Source organism: Anolis carolinensis, chromosome 1 (assembly GCF_035594765.1).
Source record: "Anolis carolinensis isolate JA03-04 chromosome 1, rAnoCar3.1.pri, whole genome shotgun sequence".
In the NCBI taxonomy this organism is placed as follows: Eukaryota; Metazoa; Chordata; class Lepidosauria; order Squamata; family Dactyloidae; genus Anolis; species Anolis carolinensis.
In genome coordinates this window covers 210,700,560-210,728,449 of record NC_085841.1, presented here as the reverse complement: position 1 = coordinate 210,728,449, position 27,890 = coordinate 210,700,560, and the positions used below count along the sequence as shown (strand labels likewise).

Below are 27,890 nucleotides of genomic sequence, written 5' to 3'. Positions count from 1 at the left end.
ACTGCCTTGGTAGAATTTATGGTATCTGTTATGCTTGAAAATGTTGTGTCAAAGAAAAATAAATCAGCCAACTGAAGGGAAGGAGAAGAGAAGTTTCAAATAGAAGCCTCTGAGTACATTATAACACTCAAAGAAGGAAACAGCTTTCCCTCATGGCTTTTGAGGACTGGATATGAAACAGATCACACTCGTGGTTCTCTCCTCCGATACCTATTCAAATGGAGCCTCCGGTGGCCAAGGGAGTAAAAGCCTCGTGACTTGAAGGTTGGTTGCTGACCTGAAAGCTGCCAGGTTCGAATCCCACCCGGGGAGAGCGCAGATGAGCTCCCTCTATCAGCTCCAGCTCCATGTGGGGACATGAGAGAAGCCTCCCACAAGAATGGTAAAAACATCAAAAAACATCCGGGCGTCCCCTGGGCAACGTCCTTGCAGACAGCCAATTCTCTCACTCCAGAAGCAACTCCGGTTGCTCCTGACACGGAAAAAAAAAACCCTATTCAAATAGCGTGTTATGAGTGATCTCACGGCATCCATCCAATGTTCCCCTTTGTCACAGCTTCTGGGAGGGCCTCCACACCAGCTGAAAAGAGGGACCAAGAGAGCCACCCAGCCTGGGAGACCTGTCCCAGAGTTCTTTCACCTGGCATGAGTCTGGCCATTGCCTCACCATGTCCCCCCTCCACCTGCTCCCCCGGTGCTGCTCATGGGGGGGGGGGGGAGAGCACAGTGCCAGGCCCTACCATACTCTCCCCTCATACCCAGGGAGACAAAAAATATCAAGAAGGTGAAGGTGCCTGGTGTTCGCCTGTCTCTTTGCCTTCTGTCCTTCCCCAACGCCTGCTTTCACCAGTGTATGTCTGTCTGCCCTTCTATTCCCATGCCTCCTCTTCCAGGTGTGTGCCTGTTTCCTTGCCTCCCCTTAAAAATCTCATGTATAAAAAGAGGTCACAAGTCAAGTAACCTTAAGAAGTCCTGCCCAAAATCATTGTCTTATTTTTTTTAAAAACTGGCAGATCTTGTTCCATTGTGGAAGTTCTGTTTCCCCATTCCAATGGGGAAACAGAAAAATATCTTTCGGTGCCTATAGGTAACGGTAAAGGTTTTCCCCTGACGTTAAGTCCAGTCGTGTCCGACTCTGGGGGTTGGTGCTCATCTCCATTTCTAAGCCAAAGAGCCAGCGTTGTCCATAGACACCTCCAAGGTCATGTGGCCAGCATGATTGCATGGAGCGCAGTTACCTTCCCACTGGATTGCTCCCTATTGATCTACTCACATTTGCATGTTTTCAAACTGCTAGGTTGGCAGAAGCTGGGGCTAACAACGGGCGCTCACTCCGCTCCCCGGATTTGAACCTGCAACCTTTTGGTCCACAAATTCAGCAGCTCAGCGCTTTAAACTGCCCATGGAGCTGTGCAATTCCGACATTTAAACATTTTTTAAAAGAAAAACAATGTGAAAGTGGAAAACTTGAATGGCTCTACTCAGGTGATCTTATCACAAAGAGAAAGGCTTTGACTGCCAACAGAGGTGTACTGTTGGCCAATTCAACAAAAGAGAAACACCACCTCCAAAACATGACCTGGTACACCTGACGAGATGCAAACAAGAGTACCATCATACCTGGAAAGCTGGGCCTCTGACACAAACCAAGAAAAAGAAACAGGTGAGGGCGGTTAAGAATCTATCTTTTAAAAGCAACAGGCTGAGCACTCTTTGCATACAAGTCACTACGAGATGCAAACAAAACAGACAGTGTGATTGGACCCACTGGGGAAAATGCATGTGTTAGAGCTGGATTTTTTTTTCCTTTGGCCCTCTAGATGTTTTGAACGCCAAAAGATAGGGACTTTCGGGATTGTGCGGACTGGATGGTTCCTTTCTTTTATGAAAATATGCTATATAAACCTAAACAAAGTCAGGGGCTCTCCCCAAATGACCCCATATGTGGTGAAATGGACATCATCATCTGCCAGAGGCTCAGAAGTGCTACTGGACATTTGGGCAAAGAACTTTGAGGGGGTTCTTGAGGGCAGAAAAGCTTCACTTTGTCCACTTGGCACTATCACTCTCTTAATCTCTTTCCAATGGTCACTTTGCCGGGACTCCTGGAAATTAAAATAAAAAATACTTGAATGGCCAAAAATCTATCACTCCTGCTCTGAGTCATTCCATCCAGATCCATGATCTCTGTTTGCCAGAGGATGGCAGGTTGTGCCACAAATTTAATTTTGTTTCTAAGGAAATCACTAACTCTTCCAAGAGGTTCAAATGGCAATGAATATGCTTCCCAAAAGTAAAATCTTTCATTCTAATCCCCTAAAAATTCTAATCTAAAGGCTTTCCTAGTCTACACATATAGGAAGATGAAGAGTTTTTTTCCTCCTAACTACATGTATATGAAAATAAAGGGCAGACAATTTTCACTTTCCTCAGTATGTTTCCTTGAGATTTACACATAAGTCTTTGATGCAGAAAGCTCTGAAACAACTGCAACTGCAACCCCCCTACTGAGGCCAACAGACCAGATTTGACTACAAGTCACTGAGCTGTATTAAGCTGTTTATCCACATTATGCAAATGTAATTAGCTCTCATCAAAATTACACCATCTCCCACCAAGGATAAAAATGATCAAATTTAGATTCAGTTAGATACAATAGTATATTCACTTCCTAAACATGACTCTGATGAATATCAACTACTTCCAGAAATGGGGAGGCGGGGTGGAAGGAGAAGCGAGAGAAGGGGAGGAAGAAGTCCCCTGAAAGTTACACTATAAACTTATTTATTTATTTATTTATTTATTTGCAGCATTTATATTCCGCCCTTCTCACCCTGAAGGGGACTCAGGGCGGATCACATTGCACACATAAAGGCAAACATTCAATGCCATAACATAGAACAGAGACAGAGACAAGACACAGGCACGGGCTGGCCTCGAACTCATGACCTATTGGTCAGAGTGATTTGTTGCAGCTGGCTTGCTATCCAGCCTGCGCCACAGCCTGTGCCTAAACTTACCTGCAATAGCTCCAGCTGCAAGGAGATTCAATCCTCCCACATGGCCATTTTCATCTGCAAGCAACAGTTTGCAGTGAGCATACACGGGAAAATAGATGGCCGAAAAGGGAATGTCTCGGAGGAAACACGCTTTGGCACCCTATCACAGGAGAAAGGGAAAAAAAGAGCAAGAAAATAACCATATAGAGGAGAAAAGCAAAGTACTTTTCCACAGTGGGTTCTTGGGGAGAACATGGGGACCTCCTGAGCACAGAGCTCAGAAGAGACAATCTAAATATCTCCCTGGCCTCGGGCATTTCCCCTAGGAACCAGTACAGGATTGCTTTGCCTGGAAAAATGCAAGAACAAATGAAAGCACTGTGCCTTTTGTACAGGTGGCATGGAAATAAAATGGGCAGTACAAGATGAAAATAGAACACTGGTTCCTAGGTTCAAGAGCAAGAAAAGAGTGTGTGCCCATATGAATGGGGAAGTGAGTAGCAACAGCAAATAGAAGGGCAAATGGAGAGTCCCCAAGAAGTCTATAGGTGCCACACTCTAAGTGAGGTGCAAAGCGTTTGTGGGCATCACTGTGTGAAATGGATGGAGGCCCAAAGCATTTCCCTGTCTCCATTCAGAGGCACTTGTTGGACTCAATCAGGAGATAGAAAAGTATGAGCTCCAGCTCAAGGCCAGAACTGTCTGAAGCGTGCAGCACGATGGAATCCTCAAGAGTCTTTAGGGGTTTCATTCCAGTCTATGACATCTTTTAAATGGGAGATTCGCCCTGAGACAGAATCCCATGACCCCTCCTCTTATTTATACATGGCGTGCTCCATCCCTTGGCCCATAGAGAATACAGAACCGCAGTAGCGCAATGGGTTAAATCCTTGTGCTGGCTGGACTCCTGACCTGAAGATTGGGTTGCTGACCTGAAGATTGCCATTTCGAATCTGTGAGGCAGGGTGAGCTCCGGTCTGTCAGCTCTAGCTTGCAGGGACATGAGAGAAGCTTCCCAGCAGGATGGTAACACATATGGGTGTCCCCTGGGCAACGTCTCTGTAGACGGCCAATTCTCTCACACCAAAAATAACTTTCAATATGTTCTCAAGTCGCTTCTGACACGATTAAAAAAAAACCGCAAATCCACAGGCACAACTTGTATGAAGGAGTTAATCTAAGAAATGCACAATACAGAAGACTTTGTGCCGACACCCTCTGCAATCCAAAGCATCACAAACCAGCTTTTTTCAGATGCACCCAGTCAATTCCAATTAGTTCAGGCTGCATCTTAAGGAACCTATGCCAATCTTCTTTAAGAAAGGTATGTGGTTTACTGACGGGGAAAAGTGACCACAACATTTTTTTTCTCCAGAGCAAGCAGCTGCACTAAAAACGTGTTCTGTGTATTAATATGCCTATAAAAGGTAAAGGTTTTCCCCTGACGTTAAGTCCAGTCATGTCTGACTCTGGGGGTTGGTGCTTATCTCCATTTCTAAGCTGAAGGGCCAGAGTTGTCCATAGACATCTCCAACGTCATATGGCCGGCATGACTGCCTGGAGCGCCGTTACCTTCCCGCCGGAGCAGTACGTATTGATCTACTCACATTTGAATGTTTTCGAACTGCTAGGTTGGCAGGAGCTGGGGCTAACAGCGGGCACTCATTCCGCTCCCAGGATTTGAACCTGGGACCTTTTGGTCCACAAATTCAGCAGCTCAGTGCTTTAACACACTGTGCCACCAGAGGTCCCTGTGCCTCTAATGTGCCTATAGGAAAAGGCTATTGCTATGAGATTCTTAATCTATTGATTTCTGAATGAAAGGTGCCATTCCATAGGCAGCTCTACCAGGTGTCGTCACAAGGCCATCACAATCTAACACAATACGGCATTACTTCACAAAAACACAGCTATCTCTATCTGCTGAATTTACGTCTTAGCTCCTTGTGCTGGCAAAAGGTATCGGAAAAAGAAGCATTCTTCCAACTTTAAGAAAAGTAATAGCTTCTGCTCCATTACCTCTGATCTTTAATGATGGAAGTAAGCAGACCTGCAGGGAAAAAATCTGTTGACTGGCATTCTGCTAAAACACAGTACAGTATGGGTCTGGCTGATTTTTATTTATTTTTAAATGGAATTCATTCTTGACAAATCCTATCACTTAACTTCTTAAAGATCTGAATCCCGCTAAACTCTACCACTGTTTCACAGTCATCGTATTATTAAGACAAAGAGAGCAGCCTGCTGTGAATGTAACAATAGAGATAGCGGAGGCACAAAATAAATGTTAAGACAATTTGAGCCTCTAAAACAAAGACAAAAGAAACTTTTTTGTTTTTTGTTGTCCCCCTGCCCCTCCCATCCCTACCAACCGAATCCGTGCCAGAAGCCGGCAGGTCTGCAGTACTGGGCTCCCTGCGGATTGGGATAAAAACCCATGGAAGGCATGGAGGAGTGTTTTGAACATCCCACTGCCACTAATAGAAATGTGGGTTTTTCTCCATTTTCAGCAGTGAGGCTGCCCTGCAGGAAGAGATTGTTTGCAGATTTGAAATGGTTCTTTCCCCCTCTTCCCTCCCCTCCCCTCCTCTCATATGAACCTTTTTGGATTTTATTTCAACAATTTTGAGGGTAAATTTAGCACAAAAGTGATTTTGCAAGGACTGCTAAAAAAAGAATAAATGTACCTTATAAAGACCAAAAATCCCCAAGTCCTTTAGTACAGTCAGGGCACTGACTCTGGGCCCTGTGGTGATCTCTCCAGCCACCTGCAAGCGAATCTTGACAATCTCGAGAGGATTTGTGAAGATAACTTGAGAACCTCCTGCCTGGAAGACCACAAAAAAGACAGCATGACATGGTCATTTTCTCCTTCAAAAACCAAACACATGAGTTTCTATTATGTGTGAGTCAACAGCTTTCTAGGCTAGATAACATTCTGTAGATCCACATAATAATTAAGAAGCATAAATATTGAAAATACAAGAAAGGGCATGACGTGAATATACGGCTCTGGGGTCTCTTGTGACTGTGACAGTCCTTAACATGGTTGTTGTTATCAGAGTTTGAGAAAATCAGGAATTTTTAAATACAAATCCCAGAATAATGGAAAATTCAGGGAGTTATTATTATTATTATTATTATTATTATTATTATTAAACTTTATTTGTACCCCGCTAGCATCTCCCGAAGGACTCGATGCGGCTTACAAAGGCCAAGGCCTCAACACACAATATAACAATACAAAACAAAAGGCAAATTAAAAACAATTAAAACAGTATAAACAACAAGCAATAAACAATACGCTAAAACACAATAAAACTGGGCCGGGCCAGAGTAATGGGTACAAGATTAAAAGTGCTGATGTGACAGGTGATATATAAGGCTTATAGGGCAAGTGCAGAGTGCGATATACGATCTTAGTTCTAATAAAGTGCTTATGGGACTTGGTATTGGAGATTTCCTATTAATCTGGGAAGGCACATTGGAACAGGCAGGTCTTCAAATTCTTTCTGAAGACTTCCAATGTAGGGGCCTGTCTGAGATCCTTGGGGAGGGTGTTCCAGAGTCGGGGGGCCACCACAGAGAAGGCCCTGTCTCGTGTCCCCACCAACCGCGCTTGCGACGCAGGCGGGATCACGAGCAGGGAGTTGGAGTCAAACAAAGCAACTTTCCCAAGTTCTGATTTGATCACCTGCTTGTAGCATTTTCTTTGATACAAAATCCAGTGCTGAGAATAATAAAAATCATGGATGATTATCAAAAAATATACGGATGAGTATTAAAACACTGTGAAGTTATATCAGTAGGGAATAACTAAGAAGGTTTTTCAAGATTTTTAGTGAGGCTACTCAGTGTTATGAAGGACAAGGAGAATGTCACCACCACATGGACTATGTATCTGCAGCCTAACGCAGTAAAGCATATCAGCCACTGAGGAAAAAGGGAGGAACAAAATCAGAAATATGTAATTAGCTGCTATGATCCAACTATTGACTGGCAGGAAGGCATATCAGTATGGAAAGGTTGAATATCTCTTATCTGAAATGCTCGGAAACCTGAAATGCTCACACAATTCATGTATATTCATACCCACAATTCATTTATATTCATACACACATATATATATTAAACACATCCCCTGAAGGTAATTTAAATAATATCTTTAGTACAGATTGAGTATTTTTTATCTGAAATGCTTCATATCATAAGTGCCCTGTGTTTAAGATTATGGAGTACCTGTATTTGCATAAACATATACAATATTTTAAAGAACTTTGTGAATGAAACAAAGTTTGTCCAATGAACCATTAGAAAGCAAAAATATCGTTTTTTCAGCTACCTATGTGGACATTTTGGAATATTTTGGATTTCGGAGTTCTGTTCAATGGATGATCAACCTGTAGTGATCACGGAGTAGTATTAGAAAACAGAGCAATGACGGAGCAGGTCACACTGAGCATTATGTAGTATATTTATTATTTTATTTATAGCATTTATATTCTGCCCTTCTCACCCCGAAGGGGACTCAGGGCGGATCACATTACACATATAGGCAAACATTCAATGCCTTTTAACATAGAACAAAGACAAGACAAACATGACTCCGAGCGGGCCTCGAACTCATGACCTTCTGGTCAGAGTGATTCATTGCAGTGATTCATTGCAGCTGCTCTCCAGCCTGCGCCACAGCCCGAGCTGTGTATATGGTGGCCCTGGTTTGGACACAGGCTGCAGATGCCATCTGGGTGCTCCTCTATTCAACAAAAAGGTCCATTCATGGTGCCAGCCATAGACACACACCTCCACCTTCAGGTATCTTTTGCTAAAAGCTCAAAGTTCCCTCTTGTCTCATAGCAAGCTGTCACTCCAGCCAAAATCACGACTGCCTAGGAAGAGACAGACTGCTCTCTATGTGAGAATAATGTTTTTAATTTTGTAATCACCTTAGTGAGCACAAAGGGTAGAATACAGGAGAATACAAAAATGTCTGCAGTCTTCCAGACTAGCAGCCATATCCATCACATCCCAGTAAGAACACCTGGGTCCAGGGCCGGCCGGAGATATTTTTTTATGTAAAGCGGGGGTGCTGAAAAGCGCCCCCGCCACCGGCGCCCTGGCCCCGCCCAGCGTGCCCTGGCCCCGCCTCCCACGCTGCGTGGGAGGCGGGGCCAGGGCGAATAGTAGGGGGCGGGGCCAGAGTTGGCCCCGCCCCCCGTGCCCTGGCCCCGCCTCCCACGCAGCGTGGGAGGCGGGGCCAGGGCACGCTGGGCGGGGGGGGCGGGGCCAGAGTTGGCCCCGCCTCCCACGCTACCCCCGCTCGCCCGTCTGGCCTTTTGTAGCAGGCCAGACTCAGTCTGGCCTGCTACACAAGGCCAGACGGGCGAGCGGGGGTAACGTGGGAGGCGGGGCCAGCTCTGACGCCGCTCCCCCCCCCCCGCCCAGCGTGCCTTGGCCCTGCCTCCCACGCAACGTGGGAGGCGGGGCCAGGGCACGCTGGGCGGGGGGGGCGGCGTCAGAGCTGGCCCCGCCTCCCACGTTACCCCCGCTCGCCCGTCTGGCCTTGTGTAGCAGGCCAGACTTAGCGGAGGTTTCTCCAGGCCGCGATTGCGGCCTGGAGGAACCTCCGCTAAGTCTGGCCTGCTACACAAGGCCAGACGGGCGAGCGGGGGTAACGTGGGAGGCGGGGCCAGCTCTGACGCCGCTCCCCCCCCCCCCCCCCGCCCAGCGTGCCTTGGCCCTGCCTCCCACGCAGCGTGGGAGGCGGGGCCAGGGCACGCTGGGCGGGGGGCGGCGTCAGAGCTGGCCCCGCCTCCCACGTTACCCCCGCTCGCCCGTCTGGCCTTGTGTAGCAGGCCAGACTTAGCGGAGGTTCCTCCAGGCCGCAATCGCGGCCTGGAGAAACCTCCGCTGAGTCTGGCCTGCTACAAAAGGCCAGACGGGCGAGCGGGAGTAGCGTGGGAGGCGGGGCCAGCTCTGACGCCGCTCCCCCCCCCCCCCGCCCAGCGTGCCTTGGCCCCGCCTCCCACGCTGCGTGGGAGGCAGGGCCAAGGCACGCTGGGCGGGGGGGGGGGGAGCGGCGTCAGAGCTGGCCCCGCCTCCCACGCTACTCCCGCTCGCCCGTCTGGCCTTTTCTAGCAGGCCAGACGGGCCAGGGCGCACTGGGCGGGAGGCGGGGCACCGTCAGGGCGGTGCCCCGCCTCCCGCCCAGCCTGACGGCGCCCCCCCGGGCCTGCGCCCGAGGCGGCGGCGTCAGCTGCCGCATGAGTGGGGCCGGCCCTGCCTGGGTCAAAAAAACAGGGGAAAGTTGTTCTCTGGTTGCACTTTAGATCAGAAGCTCATCACTGCAGATCCCATAAGAAGCCAGATTCGTACCCCTCAAGTGAGTTGACAAGACCAAAGCTTGATTTTTTTTTTTGCGGATGACAATGCTCAGAGTCCTTCAGCCAGCATGGTCATGGGCACCTAGTGTTTCTCCCCGAGGTGGGGGATAATGGGACTTGTGTGGCCCGAGATAACTGGACAGGATGGGTTCAGGAAGGCTGGTTGAAGCAGGCCAATTTTCTTACCTCTTAACCTGAAGAAGCAGAAGCTTTTAAAACATTTCGCTTGGTAGTAAAAGGTGAGCTGAATAAAAATAGGCTGCTGTTACTTTAAATAATTGGAATGGCTATTAGGTTTTCATACCAGTGCATTTTATCATTTTAAGTAGAAATGCATTGTTTCAGAGTGAATAATGGGTGCACCTCCATTACCACATCTGTTACAGTTAAAACTGAAAAGGGTGGGAGGTGGGTGGAGGGAGTGAATGAGACAGAAACAAACAGACATTCTCCATTTCTACAGCCTGGATATGACACAAATTTAACAGCTGTCAAGTTGTTTTATATTTCATTAGCAGAGCAGAAGCCCCATCCCTCATAGGACATTGCTGCATGAGCTCCTCTCTTTAAGCTGAGCATTTTAACCTAAGACATTCACAAAGCTGCATTTCAGATTTCACAGGGAGATTTAACATGACAGTTTTGCTCCAGAAGCATGTAAACGCACTGGGAAGTGACATGTTTAGACTTTCCCTTGCTATGCTACGGGATACTACCCTTCACGTTTGGCAAAGTGCACAGAGGTCACTGCGGAACAGATTGCGGGACCTGACCATCTGCTTTAATAAAGCACTTTGCTTTTACCAGAAATTAAACCTTTATGAAAATGTAAAAGAGGTGCTACTAAACCTAAGCAGAATTAGGTTTAGCCTTTCCCACTTCAATTGAAAATATTATCAGCCTTTTCATTCCAAGCTTTCAGTTTTTTTATTCCAGTTTCTCAAAGACACTAGAACAGAGCTTTCCAAACTGCGTGTCATGACACATTAGTGTGTCATGCAAACATAATGAGAAATGACAAAAAATCCTGAAAATGTGTTTTTATAAATCAAATATTTTAAAAATATATAAATAAAAAGTTTTGAAGAGTTATGTTGTGTCCTCATACATTTCATTATTACAATTTAAGTATGTGTCCATACTTCTTATACGGGCTTGGTTTAACCTCTGGTTTGCTAAAACTGAATGATGGTGTCACAAAATGATGCATGTCTAAAAAGTGTGTTACCAACATGAAATATCTGGAAAGTGCTGCACTAGAGCATGGCACTGTCAACATAAACAATTTTTCTCTTTATCCATCTCATCTGCATTAGTAAATATCTGTGACAAAAGAGCAGGAAGAGAGTAGGCTAAGCGATGTCCCATACTCAGGCCCATAGTTTGGGGTCATACTGGCAAAGCCCAGGAGAAAAGTGGTTGGCCTATCCAAACAGGAGACGATGGTAAAACTGGTCCTAGGTATTACTTCTGAGTATAGGTGGCCACTTTAAATGTAAGTGCAATAGCACTATGATGGTATGATATTATAACAACAACAACAAACAAGAATCCAGAAATCAGAAGAGAGGGTTGAGAGAGATTTAAACATACTAGAAAAACCATTTTCTCTGCCTGAATCCAGGGCTTCTCTATTAGAGATTTCCTTGGATGAGAGATAACCTGGTCACATTCACACCACATCCACTAATGGATCATTCAAAGAAGAAAGTGCTATGAGACATCCACATAGCTGAATCTGAGTTGTTTCAGGAAAAGGAGGTTATTAACAAATTATTTCCAGCATATTTTCAATGACTCTACAATCTGACACTTCCTGGAGTGCAACAAGGTTGTATTTCCAGGATCACTCACTACCAGTTTGGACCCCATTAAGTGGAGTACATATAGCAAGTCGGGAATTTCTGGCCTGATCAACTTTTGCAGTGGTTTTCACTGAACCACATTTGATAATTTTCATGCATTTTTATCCATCTTGGAAACATCTCTGGGTGAGCTTCTAAGTGAATAATTCGGCATCATCTGCAAATTGGACATCTGGCCATTTGTTCCAACTCAACAGTTATGAATAAGGTTCTACAGATATATTTGGTCAAGACATGCCTCTTGCTTCCCTCCATTATAAACACTGTCTATTTATTCTTGTGCTTTGTTTCCTGTTCTTTAATCTGTTTAATCTGGTATTTAATCTGCCTCCAGGGGCAAACCAAGAATGGGCAACTTGGAAGTCCCTAAATAGACTGAGAAGTGGAGTGGGCAGATCAAAAGACAACCTGGCAAGATGGCACTACCTGGAGGAATCTTCCACCTTGTGTGACTGTGGAGCTGAACAAACAACTCCGCATATGCATGCTTGCCCACAATGCCCTGCCTCATGCACGGAGGAGGAGTTGTTTAAAGCTACGGACAATGGGATTACTGTTGCCCGCTTTTGGTCCAAAACTATTTAGCTGTTTGTGATTCCTTTATTTTATCACTTTTAAACTTATTTATTATGCAATGCTTTTGACACAAAATAAATAAATCTGTTACAGATCTGTAACAGGACATTGCTACTCCAAAAAACACCAATATTGCAAAAATCCATGAGACCCATCCAGCAGCAACATGGAACTGAAAACCATGGCACAAAAATGTGTCCAAACAACATATTTCATGCTCATAATAGTTCAGCAAATCTCCGAGCTTTCGTTGCTTGATATAACCAAAGATATAGCTTTAATTTGATTTTTAAATAGATGCTGGATAGCACAAATGCTTTAATTGCTTTTAGAAAGCCAAGATATTGAACATTTCAGCTCAAACACTACTTGAATCCCAGGTTGTTTTCACATTCTTTCAGAAAAACAAAATGCAATTAACTGACATGATCATACGTCTTTGGGCTTTTCCAGTTTGTAAGAAAAGGGGATTTTCACTGTTTGGTAACCAGGGGCGGCTCTAGCCATACGCAAACTACACAACTGCAGAAGGCGCAAGCTTATAGAGGGCGCTGTTGAGGCGCCTCCAGTTCAGCAGAGAGAGAGAGAGAGAGAGAGAGAGAGAGAGAGAGAGAGAGAGAGAGAGATTAGCCCGCCTCCAAGCCGGCCTGCTTGCCTCCGCTTCTCTCTCAGGGTGAGCAGAAGGGGGAAAATCCGGCAGAGCTTTGGCCCTCTCCACTCCCGAGCGAGGCGATGATGGAGCTTCTTGCTCTGTAGAGCGGCTGCCTCGGTTCCGGCTTCTGTGCGGTGGGGGACTCTCGCAGGCACATTGCTCCCAGCCCTGCAGCAGCAGCTCCCCCTTCCTTTCCCTTCCCCATATCCTCCCCTTCTCCATCTTCCTTCCTTTGCCTTCTTCTTGCCATGGCCTTCTCGTCTTCCCTCCTCTTCCCCCTTCCAGAACAGAACGTGAGGCTACTTTCCCTAGTCTTCTTCCATCTTCGTCTGGCTCTGGGCCCTGCCGGCTTCAGGAGCCCCAAGAAGGCGGAGGGAAGGCAGAAGAAGCAGGCTTTTGGGGTGGCTCTCCCCCTCCCGCAAAGCTGGGAGGGAGGGGAAGAGCGAAGGAGCACCCAAGAAACCTAAGGAGCAGCTGCGGCTCTTCCTCCCTCCCACCGCCTCTCCAACGCTGGGAGGGGAGGGGGAGGAGAGGAGGAGCAGCTATCCGCGGGAAAATTAAAAGGAGCAAACCTAAAGATCAGGACCCTCCGCTCGAGAGAGGAGGAGAGGAAGGCCTCTTCTCTCCTCTCGCACAACAGTCGCAAGCTGCCCTTCTCCTCCCTCGTGCGCCACCCTTCTCTTTCTCTCTAGTATGCTTCCAAAATTACAAGTCTCTTCACCTCCTTTCTCTTGTTTCCTCTCCTGTGTTGTGCCTGCCATACTGAGTGCGAGGCAGGAGGGGAAAGGACGCGAGGGAGTGAAGGCATGCTCCACGGAGACTGCGTTTGCTCCCTCCTCCTCCTTCCCCCCTTCCCTTTCCCTCCGTTTCTAGTTCTGCTACCTGGCTGCGAAAGATAAATACAAGGCAAGTCCTAAGGCAGGGGTCCTCAAACTTTTAAAGCAGAGGGCCGGTCCACAATCCTTCAGACTGTTGAGGGGCCGAATTATCATTTGGAAAAAAACAAACAAACAAATTCCTATGCACACTGCATATGTCTTATTTGGAGTGCAAAACAACAACAGCAATGAAAGAACAATACAATATTTAAAAATGAAAACAATTTTAACCAGCATAAACCTATCAGGATTTCAATGGAAAGTGTGGGCCTGTTACTGGTTAATGAGATAGTCTAGTTAATTAGGATTGTTGTTGTTGTTGTGTGCCTTCAAGTCATTTCAGACTTTGGGTGAGCCCAAGTCTAAAATTATTTATTTATTTACTACATTTATATCCCGCCCTTCTCACCCCGAAGGGGACTCAGAGCAGCTGTATGTACATACAATATATTATATTATTAGCATAGCACAATATTAGTATTATATATTACTATATTGAACTATACCACTATACTGTAATATTATATGTAATATATAACATATAATTAATATTACAATATGGTATTATTATTAGTATTATATTGTATAACATTATAATATTTTATCAATATTATATGTATATACTATATATTATATTATTAAAACTGATATAAAAATATTATATTATAAAACTGAAGGTGGGGGCCAGGTAAAGGACCTTGGAGGGCCACATCCGGCCCCCAGGCCTTAGTTTGGGGACCCCTGTCCTAAGGTAAGTCCTTAGAAATCTTAAGTAAGTGAGGTTATATATCTGTGGAATGTCCTGGGTGGGGGAAAGAACTCTTGTCTGCTTGAAGTGCAATTAGCCACCTTGCTTAGCATTGAATGGGCTTGCAGTTTCAAAGCATGGCTGGTAGCTGCCTGTGGGAATCCTTCATTGGGAGGTGCTAGGTAACACCTCCCAACAAAGGATTCCCCCAGGCAGCTACCACCCAGGCCTTGAAACTGCAAACCCATTCAATGCTAATCAAGGTGGCAAACTGCAACATTCACAGCACCTCAAGCAGACAAGAGTTCTTTCCCCCAGCCTGGACATTCCACAGATAAATAAACTTCACTTACTGATTGATTCTTGTCTGGAATTCCCCTGCTTTTTGAGTCTTGCTCTTTATTTACTGTTCTGATTTTAGAGTTTTTCAAATACTGGTAGTCAAGATTTTGTTCATTTTCATGGTTTCCTCCTTTCTGTTAAAATTGTTCACATGCTTCTGGATTTCAAAAGCAACCAAGAGAAGGCATGCTCCATGGAGGTAATAGAGTAGGAAGAGACCCAAAAACGCCATGTAGTCCAACCCCCTCCTGCTCCCATGCAGAAAAGCACAATAAAAGCGCAGCTGGCTAGTAACCAGCTGCAAAAATCACGACTGACCGAGAGGTCATGAGTTCAAAGCCCGGGTCGGGTTTAGCCCCCGGCCATTAAATAGCCTGGCTTGCTGTTGACCTATGCAGTCCCGAAAGACAGTTGCATCTGTCAAGTAGGGAAATTTAGGTACGCTTTATGCGGGAGGCTAATTTGACTAATTTACTACACCATAAAACTGCCAGCAAAACACGAGAAAGGAATGAGGAAGTACAGCCACTAGTGGATGGTGAAGCAACAGCTCCCCGTGGCCGGAATCGTGAAGCTGGAAAAATGTTAAATGCCTCTGTGTCTGCCTATACTGTATGTTGTTTGTCTGTTGGCATTGAATGTTTGCCATATATGTGTTAATTGTAATCCGCCCTGAGTCCCCTTCGGGGTGAGAAGGGCGGAATATAAATACTGTAAATAAATAAATAAACAAGTGGCAACCCAGCCTCTAATAATAATAATAATAATAATAATAATAATAATAATAATAATAATAGTAATAATAATAATGTAGGAAGAGACCCCCAAAGGTCATGCAGTCCAACCCCTCCTGCTTCCATGCAGGAAAAGCACAATAAAAGCCCCCAAAAGTAGCATCCTATGCTCTAATGCACTTCATTTTTTCTACCTAAGTAGAGTATCTTGCATTAGTCCCTATACATTCAATTCACCTCTACCTTTTACCTTTTATTTTTCAGTGATTAGTTTGGCGGGAGGGGCGCCAAAAATACTGCTTGCTTACACTTGAAAATTCCCTAGGGCTGGTCCTGGTGATAACAGCAATATGTTTTGCACCATGTCATTCCCTACCTACAGCAATTGGGGGAGAAGCATCTTTTCAGTCAGAAGAGAATGTGAAAAGGATATAGAAAACAAGGGCGGGTAAAAATGCCTGTGAGTTTTTATGGAAATAGGACTTGGGCATTTGCTGCCTGTAGCAAATGGGTCTCCTCATAGGTAGGTTTGTTAAACTTTTATCTTTATAACTGAAGTTCAAATGTTTATTAAACATTTTTTAAATTAGTGCCTTCAAAAAGTTGCATATTATAAATTGTTTTAGCTGTATTTTATTTTAACCTCTGCCATATGCCATACTGGGTCTTATATGGTGGAAAGGTAGAATATCAATTTAAAAAAAACTATTTTGATGAATTCTTAAAGGGAGAGAAAGGAGACAGTGCTCCTAGTTTCATCTGCCCTTTCTTGGGATGACATGAGTTGAATTGATCTCTGGGTTTCACACTACACAATTTATACAGCTATAGTTCCACTTTAGCTGTCTTTCTCTGGAGTCTTGGGAGTTTGTAGTTCATTCAGAGGCAATAAAGCTATCTGAAAATTCTAAATAGCCCTCCCTAAACTACAAATCCCAGGACTGCATGATGATGGACCATGGCAACTAAAGTGGAAGGAAGTGTTAACTTACAGTATGTAAAGGGCCCTGTTCCTTTACTTGTGGGTAAAAGAAGTTCAGCCGGGGGAAATCCACTCAAACAGCTTCTCCTGCAATGGAGAAAGACAGCGGCTGCAACAGAAGGGCCCCAGACTCCAAAAGGGATGGGAAACTTTTGTCCAGAATGACCTTAGCCCTACAAAGGTTCTTTAAGTTGACAATTTTATCACTATGAATTCACTGCTGTTCTGTAGAAGGGTGAAAGTAAACAATACATGTATTCATGCATCTGAACATCACATGGACGTAGTCAGTCAGTGGATTATTCTGAGACAAATAATTGATAGTGCATTGACAGTATGAGCATTTTGCAAAATAATAGTCCAAATAATTTTTCTTCACATCGCATTTGAAAACAAAATTGTCTTTAATGTCTTGATCTTCCTATTAAGTTGTTTTGACTATTCTTGTACATTGCCTTGAAAACAAAACAAATGAAAAAACCCTCAAACCTTAATAGAGTAAAAGAAAATTCAAATCTACAAGATAAACAGTGGTAACTAAATATAAATAACATTTTGAGCTCTGTTTAGTTTTTAATATTTTAAAAAATTAGATCTCCTGCTGGGTTGGCAAAACAAACTAGTAAAGAAAGAAAAACAAAAAGATTCGTTTTTTTGAAAAATCTGGAAAACTAAAGCCGACTATGGTTTTCTGTTCTTTTTCTGAAATATGACTGGAATGCTCCAGAGCATGCATTAACAAGAGTGAGCTTCATAAAGGACAGCATTTCTGGGGTGAGGTGAGAAATGCATCCTTGGCTGCTTATCATTTAGAACAGGGGTCCCCAAACTTTTTAAACAGGGAGCCAGTTCACGATCCTTCAGACTGTTGGAGGGCCGGACTATAGTTGGCCACCAAGCAATAATAATAATAACAACAACAACAACAACAACAATAAAAAAGAGGGTTGGAAGAGACCCTTTGGGCCATTGAGTCCAATGCCCTTCTGCCTCTGTGCACCGAAAGCACAAGCAAAGCACCCCTGACAGATGGCCACCCAGACTCAATGTTAATAATAATAATAATAATAATAATAATAATAATAATAATAATAATAAAGAGGGTTGGAAGAGACCCCTTGGACCATTTAGTCCAACCCCCTTCTGCCTCTGTGCACCAAAAGCACAAGCAAAGCATCCCTGACAGATGGCCACCCAGCCTCAATGTTAATAATAATAATAATAATAATAATAATAATAATAATAATAATAATAATAATAATAATAATAATACAGGGTTTTGGAACACAATACTCCTGACCTCACAATCATGTTAAAAAACAAAGTATGGATTGCCGATGTTGCAATATCAGGTGACAGCAAGATTGAGGAGAAACAACTGGAAAAGCTGACACGATATGAGGATTTAAAGATTGAATTACAAAGACTCTGGCACAAACCAGTCAAGGTGGTCCCAGTGGTGATCTAAAGACCTTGGCCTGCACTTAAACATAATCAGCGCTGACAAAATCCCCACCTGCCAGCTGCAGAAGGCCACCTTACTGGGACCTGCACGCATTATTCGCCGATACATCACACAGTCCTAAACACTTGGGAAGTGTCCGGCATGTGATCCAGTACAACAGCCAGCAGTGTCTGCTGTGGACTCATCTTGTTGTGTTTCTAATAATAATAACAACAATAACAACAACAACAACAACAATAATAATAATAATAATAATAAGGGTTGTAAGAGAAGAGACCCCTTGGGTCATTTAGCCCAACCCCCTTTTGCCCTTGTGCCACGGGGGCCGGATAAATGGCTTCGATGGGTGGCATCCGGCCACCGGGCCTTAGTTTGGGGACCCCTGATTTAGAACAATGGTTTAATGGTGAACTATATTTTATTGGAAAGGACCCTTCCTAAAACTGTGTCAGAAGCCTAGTAAACATAAAGTTATCCTTCCATATTTATTTGGGTTAGAGACATTGAGCACCTGTGAAAGTGAAATATTGCACACTTTAAAACTACTATCTTTTTACCTGAGAAAAAAACATCTTTAGGTCTCTCTAGGTCATCCAGTATGGCTCTGTAATCAACATCCACCTGATGTTGATCACAGAATTGCACTGGAGGATCTGGATATTCCTAGAGATAATATTTCAAAAAAAAATTTCAAATAATCAAATCTGCAAAAGTCAGTAATTGTCATGGCCGGAATCACTGGGTTGCTGTGAGTTTTCCAGGCTGTATAGCCATGTTCCTCACAACCTCTGAGGATGCCTGCCATAGATTCAGGTGAAAAGTCTAGAGAGAACATGGCCATACAGCCCGGAAAACTCACAGAAGCCAAAACTGCAAATGTGGAGGGCGAAATGTAATGTGATTTGCTTACTACAATTAAACAATTGTAACAATGAAATGCAAAGTCCTGTTTAGGGTTCTGTCTAGGCCACAACTCAGGCTGTTGTCTGTGACAGTTGCATGGTATGGAGATAAACTCTTTCATAAGATACTGCAGAAGTTTGTGTTACAGTCAAAGACTTAACAGAACAAACTAAATAACAGAGAGGGGGGCTCTATGGTTTTACAAAGACATTTTTCAAGCACCTCCAGCTACATTTACCCTGTTTCACTGCATATGCTGGATGAAGCATGGTCCTCTAGATGATCTCATAAGACCATAGGTAAGCAAAGAGGTCTCCAAAGACCATCAAGATGGTCTCATAAGACCATAGGTAAGGAAAGGGGTCCTCAAAGACCATCTAGACCATCTCATAGGACCATAGGTAAGGAGAGAGACCTCCAAAAGCCATCTAGATGGCCTCATAAGGCTGTAGCTAAGCAAAGAGACCTCCAAAGACCAGATAGACTTAGATCAACCCTAAGTCTAAAGTTTAGGACAGGGGCCAGGTAAATGACCTTGGAGGGCCGCATCTGGCCCCCGGGCCTTAGTTTGGGGACCCCTGCTCTAGACTCTTGATTTCATGAAGTCTGCATGTAACTCTGTGCTACACATGACTATCTATGCCAACATATATAGGCCCAAAGGTGACAGTGCCAAGTGCTTGAGCAGTAGTGGAAACTTGGTTTCCTTTGCTCTACAAATTACACGACTAGTTCTGAAGTAACCACATAGGCTATCCTTTTAGCTACTGAGCAAAGTTCATAATCTTGTTGCTAACACTTAAAGCCCAAAACATCTGAGAAACAGGCTACTCAACAGGCTGCCCTCCTTGATAAAGTAGACCTCAAGTGCCATCATATACAATGGTGTAGTATGGGGTTCCCAAACTTTGGTCCTCCAGTTCTTTTTGGATTTCAGCTCCCAGAAATCCCTGTCAGCTTAGCAGCTGTTTGGAATTGTGGAAGCAGAAGTCCAAAATACCTGGAGTGCCAAAGATTGGGGATCCCTGGTGTTGCAGAATGATGTCCCTTATATAAAATGGCAAAATCAAGAGTGTTTTGTTTTGGGATATTTTCAAGCTGTGGATAGTGGAATATGTGAACACAGAATTCGTGGATATGGAGGACTAGCTGTATAGACCTACATCATTACACTACAGTTGCAAGAGGCTTTGATAGTTGTCGGGCCACCTGCAAATGGCCCATCTAGCAACAACCCGGATCATCTCTAGTCCCTCCTTTAGTGATGCCCCTCCACAGCTTCCAAGCATTTGGAAAGCATAACTTGTGTCCCATGTTTTGTATCTGTTAGAAACTAATGGTGTTATCCATGGTTTTTTTGTACTGATTGTCATGTTCAGTTTGGGAACAATGATTTTAAATACTTTAACTAATAATCACTTTAATTGATGTTCATTTTGGCATCAGTACTCCATTTTAATGTGTTTTGGGAATGAATATCTGTGGGGGTTTTTTGTTATATTAATTCAAAGCACTATTACATAAATATACAAAATTATTAATGAAAAATATCCATTGTTTTGCAGTAGTTCATGATCAATTTATAACAGATGATAAATTGTGATAGTGCAACTGCAGTCTCTGAACAGATAACCATACCGTCCAGCTTCTGTAATGCGCTTGAACCCCTTTCTGGGAGGAAGACTGGGTATAAATACAGTAAATAAATAAAATTGACACTCCATAAAGACCAATCAAAACAAATGCAACTGTAGCAATCTGGGTATTTTCTTTGATTTAGAAGTACTGTGTAAACTTTAGTTTAAAATAAGCAGTGAGAATAATGAAAGAGAAAGGATGGCAAAGAGACAAATGGAAGCTATTCACACAATTAGAATAGGTCAGAATATATAAACAACAACCACATTTGAAGGGGGTGTTCATAAAATACACCCTATTTGCACATGGAAAATTATTCCTCAACTATGATAGACACCTTCTAAAGTAACATATGACAAATTCAGTCCTGAATGGGGGTTATTCATACAGATCAGGGGAAGGAACAATCCCAGCTCACTACTTAACCTTAATGTCACGTAAAATAAAATCAGCACAAGGAACAACTAAGAAAAACCTCAAGCTGACAGCAAAGGTTATGAGAGAAGGGATGCAGTTTGAGATCTCACCGCAGACACCTTTTGACATGCCAGGGGCCGACGGAAATGCAGAAGTGACCCTCCAACAGGAGACCTCTTGCCCTTTGCAATTTCCCCCGTGAGGCACAAGCCATAAAGGGGAAGGGGGAGACGCCTGCTACTCTCAGAACCGGCTCCACTTCCTCTCCCTCACAACAACAGACTACGTCCGGGATCAGAAACTTTTCCTTGTGCTGAAAACATCCTTTCACAGGCTTGTTCTTGGAAAACCTTATGACTCTTTTTGTACTGCATTTAATCAGCAGAGCTCTGGCCGTTAATATGCTGACACGCTCATATAAACATATACATTAAATTGTTTTGGTGCGATTTTGGAAAATCAACAAGGGAAAGCATTTTTTTAATGGAAAGGACATTTAAGGACAAAATTAAGCTGAGTTGCTGTGAGTTTTCAGGGTTGTATGGCCATGTTCCAGAAGCATTCTCTCCTGACGTTTTGCCCGCATCAATGACAGGCATCCTCAGAGGTTGTGAGGTCTGTTGGAAACTAGGCAAGTGGGGTTTATATATCTGTAGAATGTCTAGGGTGGGAGAAAGAACTCTTGTCTGTTTGAGGCAAGTGTGAATACAGTAGAGTCTCATTTATCCAACATTCGCTTATCCAACGTTCTGGATTATCCAACGCATTTTTGTTGTCAATGTTTTCAATACATCATGATACAGTAGAGTCTCACTTATCGAACACTCACTTATCCAACGTTCTGAATTATTCAACGCATTTTTGTAGTCAATGTTTTCAATATATCGTGATATTTTGGTGCTAAATTCATAAATACAGTAATTACAACATAACATTACTGCGTATTGAACTACTTTTTCTGTCAAATTTGTTGTATAACACGATGTTTTGGTGCTTAATTTGTAAAATCATAACCTAATTTGATGTTTAATAGGCTTTTCCTTAATCCCTCCTTATTATCCAACATATTCGCTTATCCAACATTCTGCTGGCCCGTTTATGTTGGATAAGTGAGACTCTACTGTATTTTGGTGCTAAATTCGTAAATATAGTAATTACTACATAACATTACTTCCTATTGAACTACTTTTTCTGTCAAATTTGTTTTATAACATGATGTTTTGGTGCTTAATTTGTAAAATCATAACCTAATTTGATGTTTAATAGGCTTTTCCTTAATCCCTCCTTATTATCCAACATATTCGCTTATCCAACATTCTGCCGGCCCGTTTATGTTGGATAAGTGAGACTCTACTGTATTTTGGTGCTAAATTCCTAAGCATAGTAATTACTACGTAACATTACTGCCTATTGAACTACTTTTTCTGTCAAATTTGTTGTATAGCATGATGTTTTGGTGCTTAATTTGTAAAATCTTAACCTAATTTGCTGTTTAATAGGCTTCTCCTTAATCTCTCCTTGTTATCCAACATATTCGCTTATCCAACGTTCTGCCGGCCCGTTTATGTTGGATAAGTGAGACTCTACTGTATTGCAATTGGCCATCTTTATTAGCACTGAATAGCCTTGCAACTTCAAAGCCTGACTGCTTCCTGTTCTTTTTGGGAGGTGTTAGCTGTCCCTGATTGTTTCTTGTCTGGAATTCCCCTGTTTTTGAGTGTTGTTATTTATTTACTGTCCTGATTTTAGCATTTTTTTAAAATACAGTAGAGTCTCACTTATCCAACATAAACGGGCCAGCAGAACGTTGGATAAGTGACTACGTTGGATAATAAGGAGGAATTAAGGAAAAGCCTATTAAACATCAAATTAAGTTATGATTTTACAAATTAAGCACCAAAACATCATGTTATACAACAAATTTGACAGAAAAAGTAGTTCAATACGCAGTAATGCTATGTAGTAATTACTGTATTTATGAATTTAGCACCAAAATATCACGATGTTTTGAAAACATTGACTACAAAAATGCATTGGATAATCCAGAATGTTGGATAAGTAAGTGTTGGATAAGTGAGACTCTACTGTACTGGCAGTCAGATTTTGTTCATTTTCATGGTTGCCTCCCTTCTGTTGAAATTGTCCACATGCTTATGGATTTCAATGGCTTCTCTTACAAAATCAAGCTGTTTGTAAGGCTGGGATTGAAATGAATGTCAGGCTTTTCTAAATTCTTGCAGTGGACTTTACAGTTCAAAATGCACTATCTCTCTTTAAACATTTGGGTTTGTGAATGTGCCACAGCTTCTGCAGCACTGCCTGGCTCAAAGGTATCCAGAACCAATAATGCCTGCTGTTGCACCAGTGCATTGTTGCAGTATTTCCCAAGCAATTCAAACACTCGTAAAGCAACTTTCCTCCGCCCAGTGTCTTCCAGAGAACTTGGACTAGAACCACCATCATCCAACTACCTATTTGGAGTTATGTTGGTGGATATTGTACTCCAGCCCATTCAGGAAACACAAGTTTGATGAAGGTTGATTTACAAGGAGTCTAAAATAAAAATAAAAAAGAAATAAAGACATTTACAATCTCTGAATATTAGCAAAGTCAATCTTTAAAACAAGACCCTGGTTTTTTAAGACTTATTTTATTTATATACACCACCTTCCTCTCAGTATGGAGCAGTTTACAAATAGGCCAAGACAAGATCCTTTATGCTAAGCTTTTAACCTGAACAGGACAACTCTTTGCTCTGAATCTGTGTTTCTCAAATTCAGATCTTCTGGGTATTTTGAATTTCATCTTCTCGAAATCTTGGCCAAGACAGCTGAGGCTTCTGAGAACTGAAGTCCAAAACACCTGGAGGATTACTTTGGGAATCTCTAACTTTGGATGGAAGAGTGAAAGACATGGCTTTATGGCTGTCATTACTTACTTACTTACTTAGGCGATCCCTCGTAGGCCGAGGATGATGGTCTTCTCATTCTGGTGTCTTGGGGGTGTGTCCGCAGGTGGCTGAAGAGACCTATTTTTGATCCGCATGTTCTCCCGCAGTGAGGACATTGGTTTCCAGGTGGAAGATGGTCCCGGTCAAGGTTGATCATGTCCACTGTTCCTCTGGAGGGGCAGAAGCCATTCTGGGATTCTGGGAGGGTGTCTTCTGAGACAGGGAGATGGCGGTTTGCAAGGATTCTTGAGAGGATTTTCCAGCAGAGGTTAGGAGGGAGATACCACAATAGTTTCTGCAGTCTGTTCTACCCCCTTTCTTGAAAAGGGTGATGATGGTGGCATCCTTGAAGTCTGCTGGGATTTTCTTGGTCACCCACACTTTTTCAATGAGCTGGTGAAGTTGTTATATCAGTTCAGGTCTACCCTCTTTGAAGATTTCAGCAGGAATCCCGTCAAGTCCGCTGGCTTTGTTATTTTTTTGTTGGCTGATGGCATTGCTGACTTCTTCCAAACTAGGCAGTGCTGCAAGCTCATCCCTGGTTTGTTGCTGCGGGATTTGTGAGAGGGCCTCTTTGGCCACATTGGACCTGCGATTCAGAAGGTTCTGAATCGCAGGACCCCCTCACCACGACAAGGTGACAATCCATCAAGGGGGATGGCTGTCATAGAAGCCAGCCAATCAGCATTCTGCACATCCTTTTCAAGAGGGAGGTGTTTATGAACAACACAAAGGTCAGCTGGTCAGTTCTCTGAATGCTGGTTCCTGCTTAAAAGAACGGCTTGCTCTGACTTTGGTACAAGGTGGGAGAATGTACATCTGCAGGACTCAGTACACAGCTATAAAACATTTTATTACTACGAAGGGCTTTAGAACATGTCATTAATAGACAGATCACATAATACAGGAGTTAAAAATGACATTTTATGTGCAGAAGTAAACCCCAGTGAACATGGCTGGCTCCCTTGGGAGTACAATCAGGTTTTTTAGATCTGAAAGTCTCTGTTCCAAACTTTACTTTGGCCCTGAACTCCCTAGTCAGCCTTAGGTCTCTTAGCCCCCTTCTACACTGTCATATAAAATCCAGATGATCTGCTTTGAACTGAATTATATGGCAGTGTAGACTCACATAATCCAGTTCAAAGCAGATGTGGATTATCCGCTTTGATGATCTGGATTATATGGCAGTGTAGAAGGGGCCTATGTGGTAGGAGCACAATAACGGACCAAGGCCAAGAACAAGCCATGAGAGTAAAGACAAAGATCCACCCAGAGGAAAAGTGTTCTTACCATACATCAAGGGAACCACTGACCGCATAAGGAAGCTGAAGAAGGAACACAACCTACAAACTATCTACAGACCTACCAAAAAAATTCAACAAATGCTACGTTCAGGAAAGAACAAAAGGGATCCTCTCACCTCTGCAGGAGTCTACCATATACCATGCAGCTGGGGACAAGCCTACATAGGGATCACCAAACGCAATGTTGATCAAACACAAATCAAGGAACATGAAAGGCACTGCAGACTGATTCAACCTGAGAAGTCAGCCATAGCAGAGCACTTGATGAACCAACCTGGACACAGCATATTATTTGAGAACACAGAAATGCTGAATCTCTCTAACAATTATCATGTCAGACTATACAGAGAAGCCATTGAAATTTATAAGCATGTGGACAATTTCAACAGAAAGGAGGAAACCATGAAAATGAACAAAATCTGGCTACCAGTATTTTTTTTAAAAACCCCTCTAAAATCAGAACAGTAAATAAGGAACAACACTCTGAAACTTCATGAACACAAAACATAAAGAAAAAATATGCTTCAGAATGCTGTTTCATCATTTGTAAGTAAACTAACCAGGAACTTACTAGGGCATCTTTATGTTTGAACCCAAACCTTGGTTCATCTCTTGTCTAACAAACTAGGATTCAAAAACCTAAAAATTCTGACCTGTTGTATGCCTTCAAGTAATTTCCATCTTATGGGGAGACCCCCATCACAGGGTTTCTTTGGCAAAGTTTCTTCAGAGTGCGTTTTCTATTTACTTTTAGAGAAAGGAAAAGCCAGGAGTCTAAAGTCCCATCTAAACTGACCATTTAGTGTAGTTGAAACCAGCTTCAAACTGTGGTGGCCAGACAACAAACATCCACAAAAGTACATGAAAGAAAGCCCTTAATACGCATAATTGCTCTGCGGTTTGTGTAATCACCATCCAGACCTCAAATTGACTTCAGGATTTCCTATATAATCATCTATACAGTGAAACTACTTTCTTCAATACCAGTCTGAAACTGCATTAAATGGTCAATGTAGATGTGCCCTAGGTTGAGACATAATACGAAACATTGAAAAGTGACTGGGCAGAATGTACCCACACTCCTCCTCATAAACAATAAGCCAGAATTCTAAAAAAAAGTATTTTGAAAAGAATTCTGGCTTTCTATCCTGGTTACTTTTCTACTATGTATGAAGGACATGAGATTTGGCCTCTGAAAAAGCCTCAGATCTTTTGGTCTTTACTCCAAACATTATGCTGTGGCAGTAAGTACTCCAATTTGAAGTACCCTGAGGAAAAGAAATGGAGAGGATGTTTAACGCAAGGGTTTGCTAAGTGTGAAACATATTTTGGTGTAAAATGATATTAAGTTAGCAACCTTGATTATGCGATTCCATTTCCAAAACAGAAATTGCTAATGTTCTCGACTGAACACATTCCACAGCAGGGGGCAAATATCTTAATGAATGCAAACCTGGAAACATCCTTAGGCTTTTTTCTTCTTTTTTTCTTTTTTAAACCCAATCTAATTTAAAATGTGCATACATTTTCACAAGAATTATCCCACTATAGACTGCAAAGCACTTCCTCATGAATCCACAGCAGATCCCAGTAGTTTAGACAAAGTTATCAGTGGGGGAAAGTTAGAGCTTGTGTCAGGCTTTTGTATTCCATTTATTTGCTGAGCTAAAGGGGTTTTTACACTTGACTGTAACTGCTTTTAATGGGCCTGCAAGGGGGAAAAAGATTAGGTCTCTCTAAGGTATGGCTATAACTCACTTGTTTGTTACCTTTCCCAAATGTAGATTTGCATGTTGACAGGATAATCTACTGTGCTGTCACTCCTCATCAGAGCCAACTAAAAGTAGTGTCACTCCAGGGCTGTCTCATTGAATTTGTAGAGGTCAAAAGCTTTTATTGCCCAAGATTTGGGTGACAAGTTGAAGTGATTTTTGCCCCTGCTACTCAAGTGGAAGTTATTAAGATTCTGGAGTAGAGAATCTGAGAGGGCTCCTATCCATTTCAAATGTGTTTGAAAAGGACAATACCACCAAGTACAACATTGTCCATTGTGATAAGCAGAAAAACGAAAGCCATATTCTCTAAGAACTTGGAAATTTTACTTTTTTGGACCCAGAACCCTTCCATAACAGCAATGGCATTCTGAAATTTATGTACAACAACATTTTCCCCCAAAATCAACTTCTGTTTCTATTAAAGTTTGCCAAATATAAAAAGCTACACAACATGTGAACTTGGCAGAATCACAGGACTGTCCCCACCATATGTTTTTACCATAAATGAAATGTCTCCTGATTAAAGCATGCTTCTTTGTATTTATGCATTTGTGCATCACATGGGTCAAATAGGCTGTGCACACCTGACTTACATTACACTGGCCAACACACATTTTGGTGCCTCAAATGTTAGACCTGTTTCTGGGTATATTTAACCAAAATGGCACCAATTTTTCCCTATCAGACTCTAGTTCTTGAGATATAGAACATATGCCAAATACCAGTCTTCACTCTGCTCACCCATAAAAAATCAGATTATTTTAATGTACTGTTTAAATTAACATTTTAAGCATGAAAGCAACATATTATAAATTAAACGAAAAGTGTACCACATGGAAATATACTTATTCCATACCAAAAGCACAGATTTATTATACAAACTTCCCAGTCATTTGACACAACGTATCTAAGAAACTGGAGTTGATGTGGTCTATCCAATGCAATTTTCTGAATCTGCATCCCAAATAAGTCCAGGAACAGGCCTAAAAACCAAGACACCATGATTTTTTTGTCGGGCTGTGTTATTATTATACCTGTGTCTTGGTAGTAAAAACCGAAAGAATATAAATTCTGTCTAAGCAGATGTATTTGTTTTCCAACATGGAGGTAATTCAGCTCTTCAGCTTGCAGACAAAAGCAACCTTTATGGAGACAAAACATGACAGAAAGGTCCACCTCACTCCATTCTTAGCAGCTTTTTGAGATTTTCTAGAGAGCAGCTCTACCCAGACCGTGTTTCCAGCTAGAGCTGCTCTGAATCAAAATTCTAAACAAGAGA

The 27,890-nt window shown here is 42.8% G+C and overlaps 1 protein-coding gene across 1 annotated transcript in view; it reads right to left on the bottom strand.

Annotated features, from left to right (window-relative positions):
- The window catches only part of slc25a12 (solute carrier family 25 member 12), a 99,428-nt gene that overhangs the window by 3,086 nt on the left and 68,452 nt on the right, over positions 1–27,890 (bottom strand). Inside the window, exons 14-15 of the mRNA XM_062964448.1 lie at positions 5,687–5,827; positions 3,021–3,159 (exon numbers count right to left, since the gene is read on the bottom strand). Of these exons, the coding sequence (XP_062820518.1) occupies positions 3,021–3,159; positions 5,687–5,827 (280 nt within the window). The remainder of the gene's footprint in view (positions 1–3,020; positions 3,160–5,686; positions 5,828–27,890) is intronic.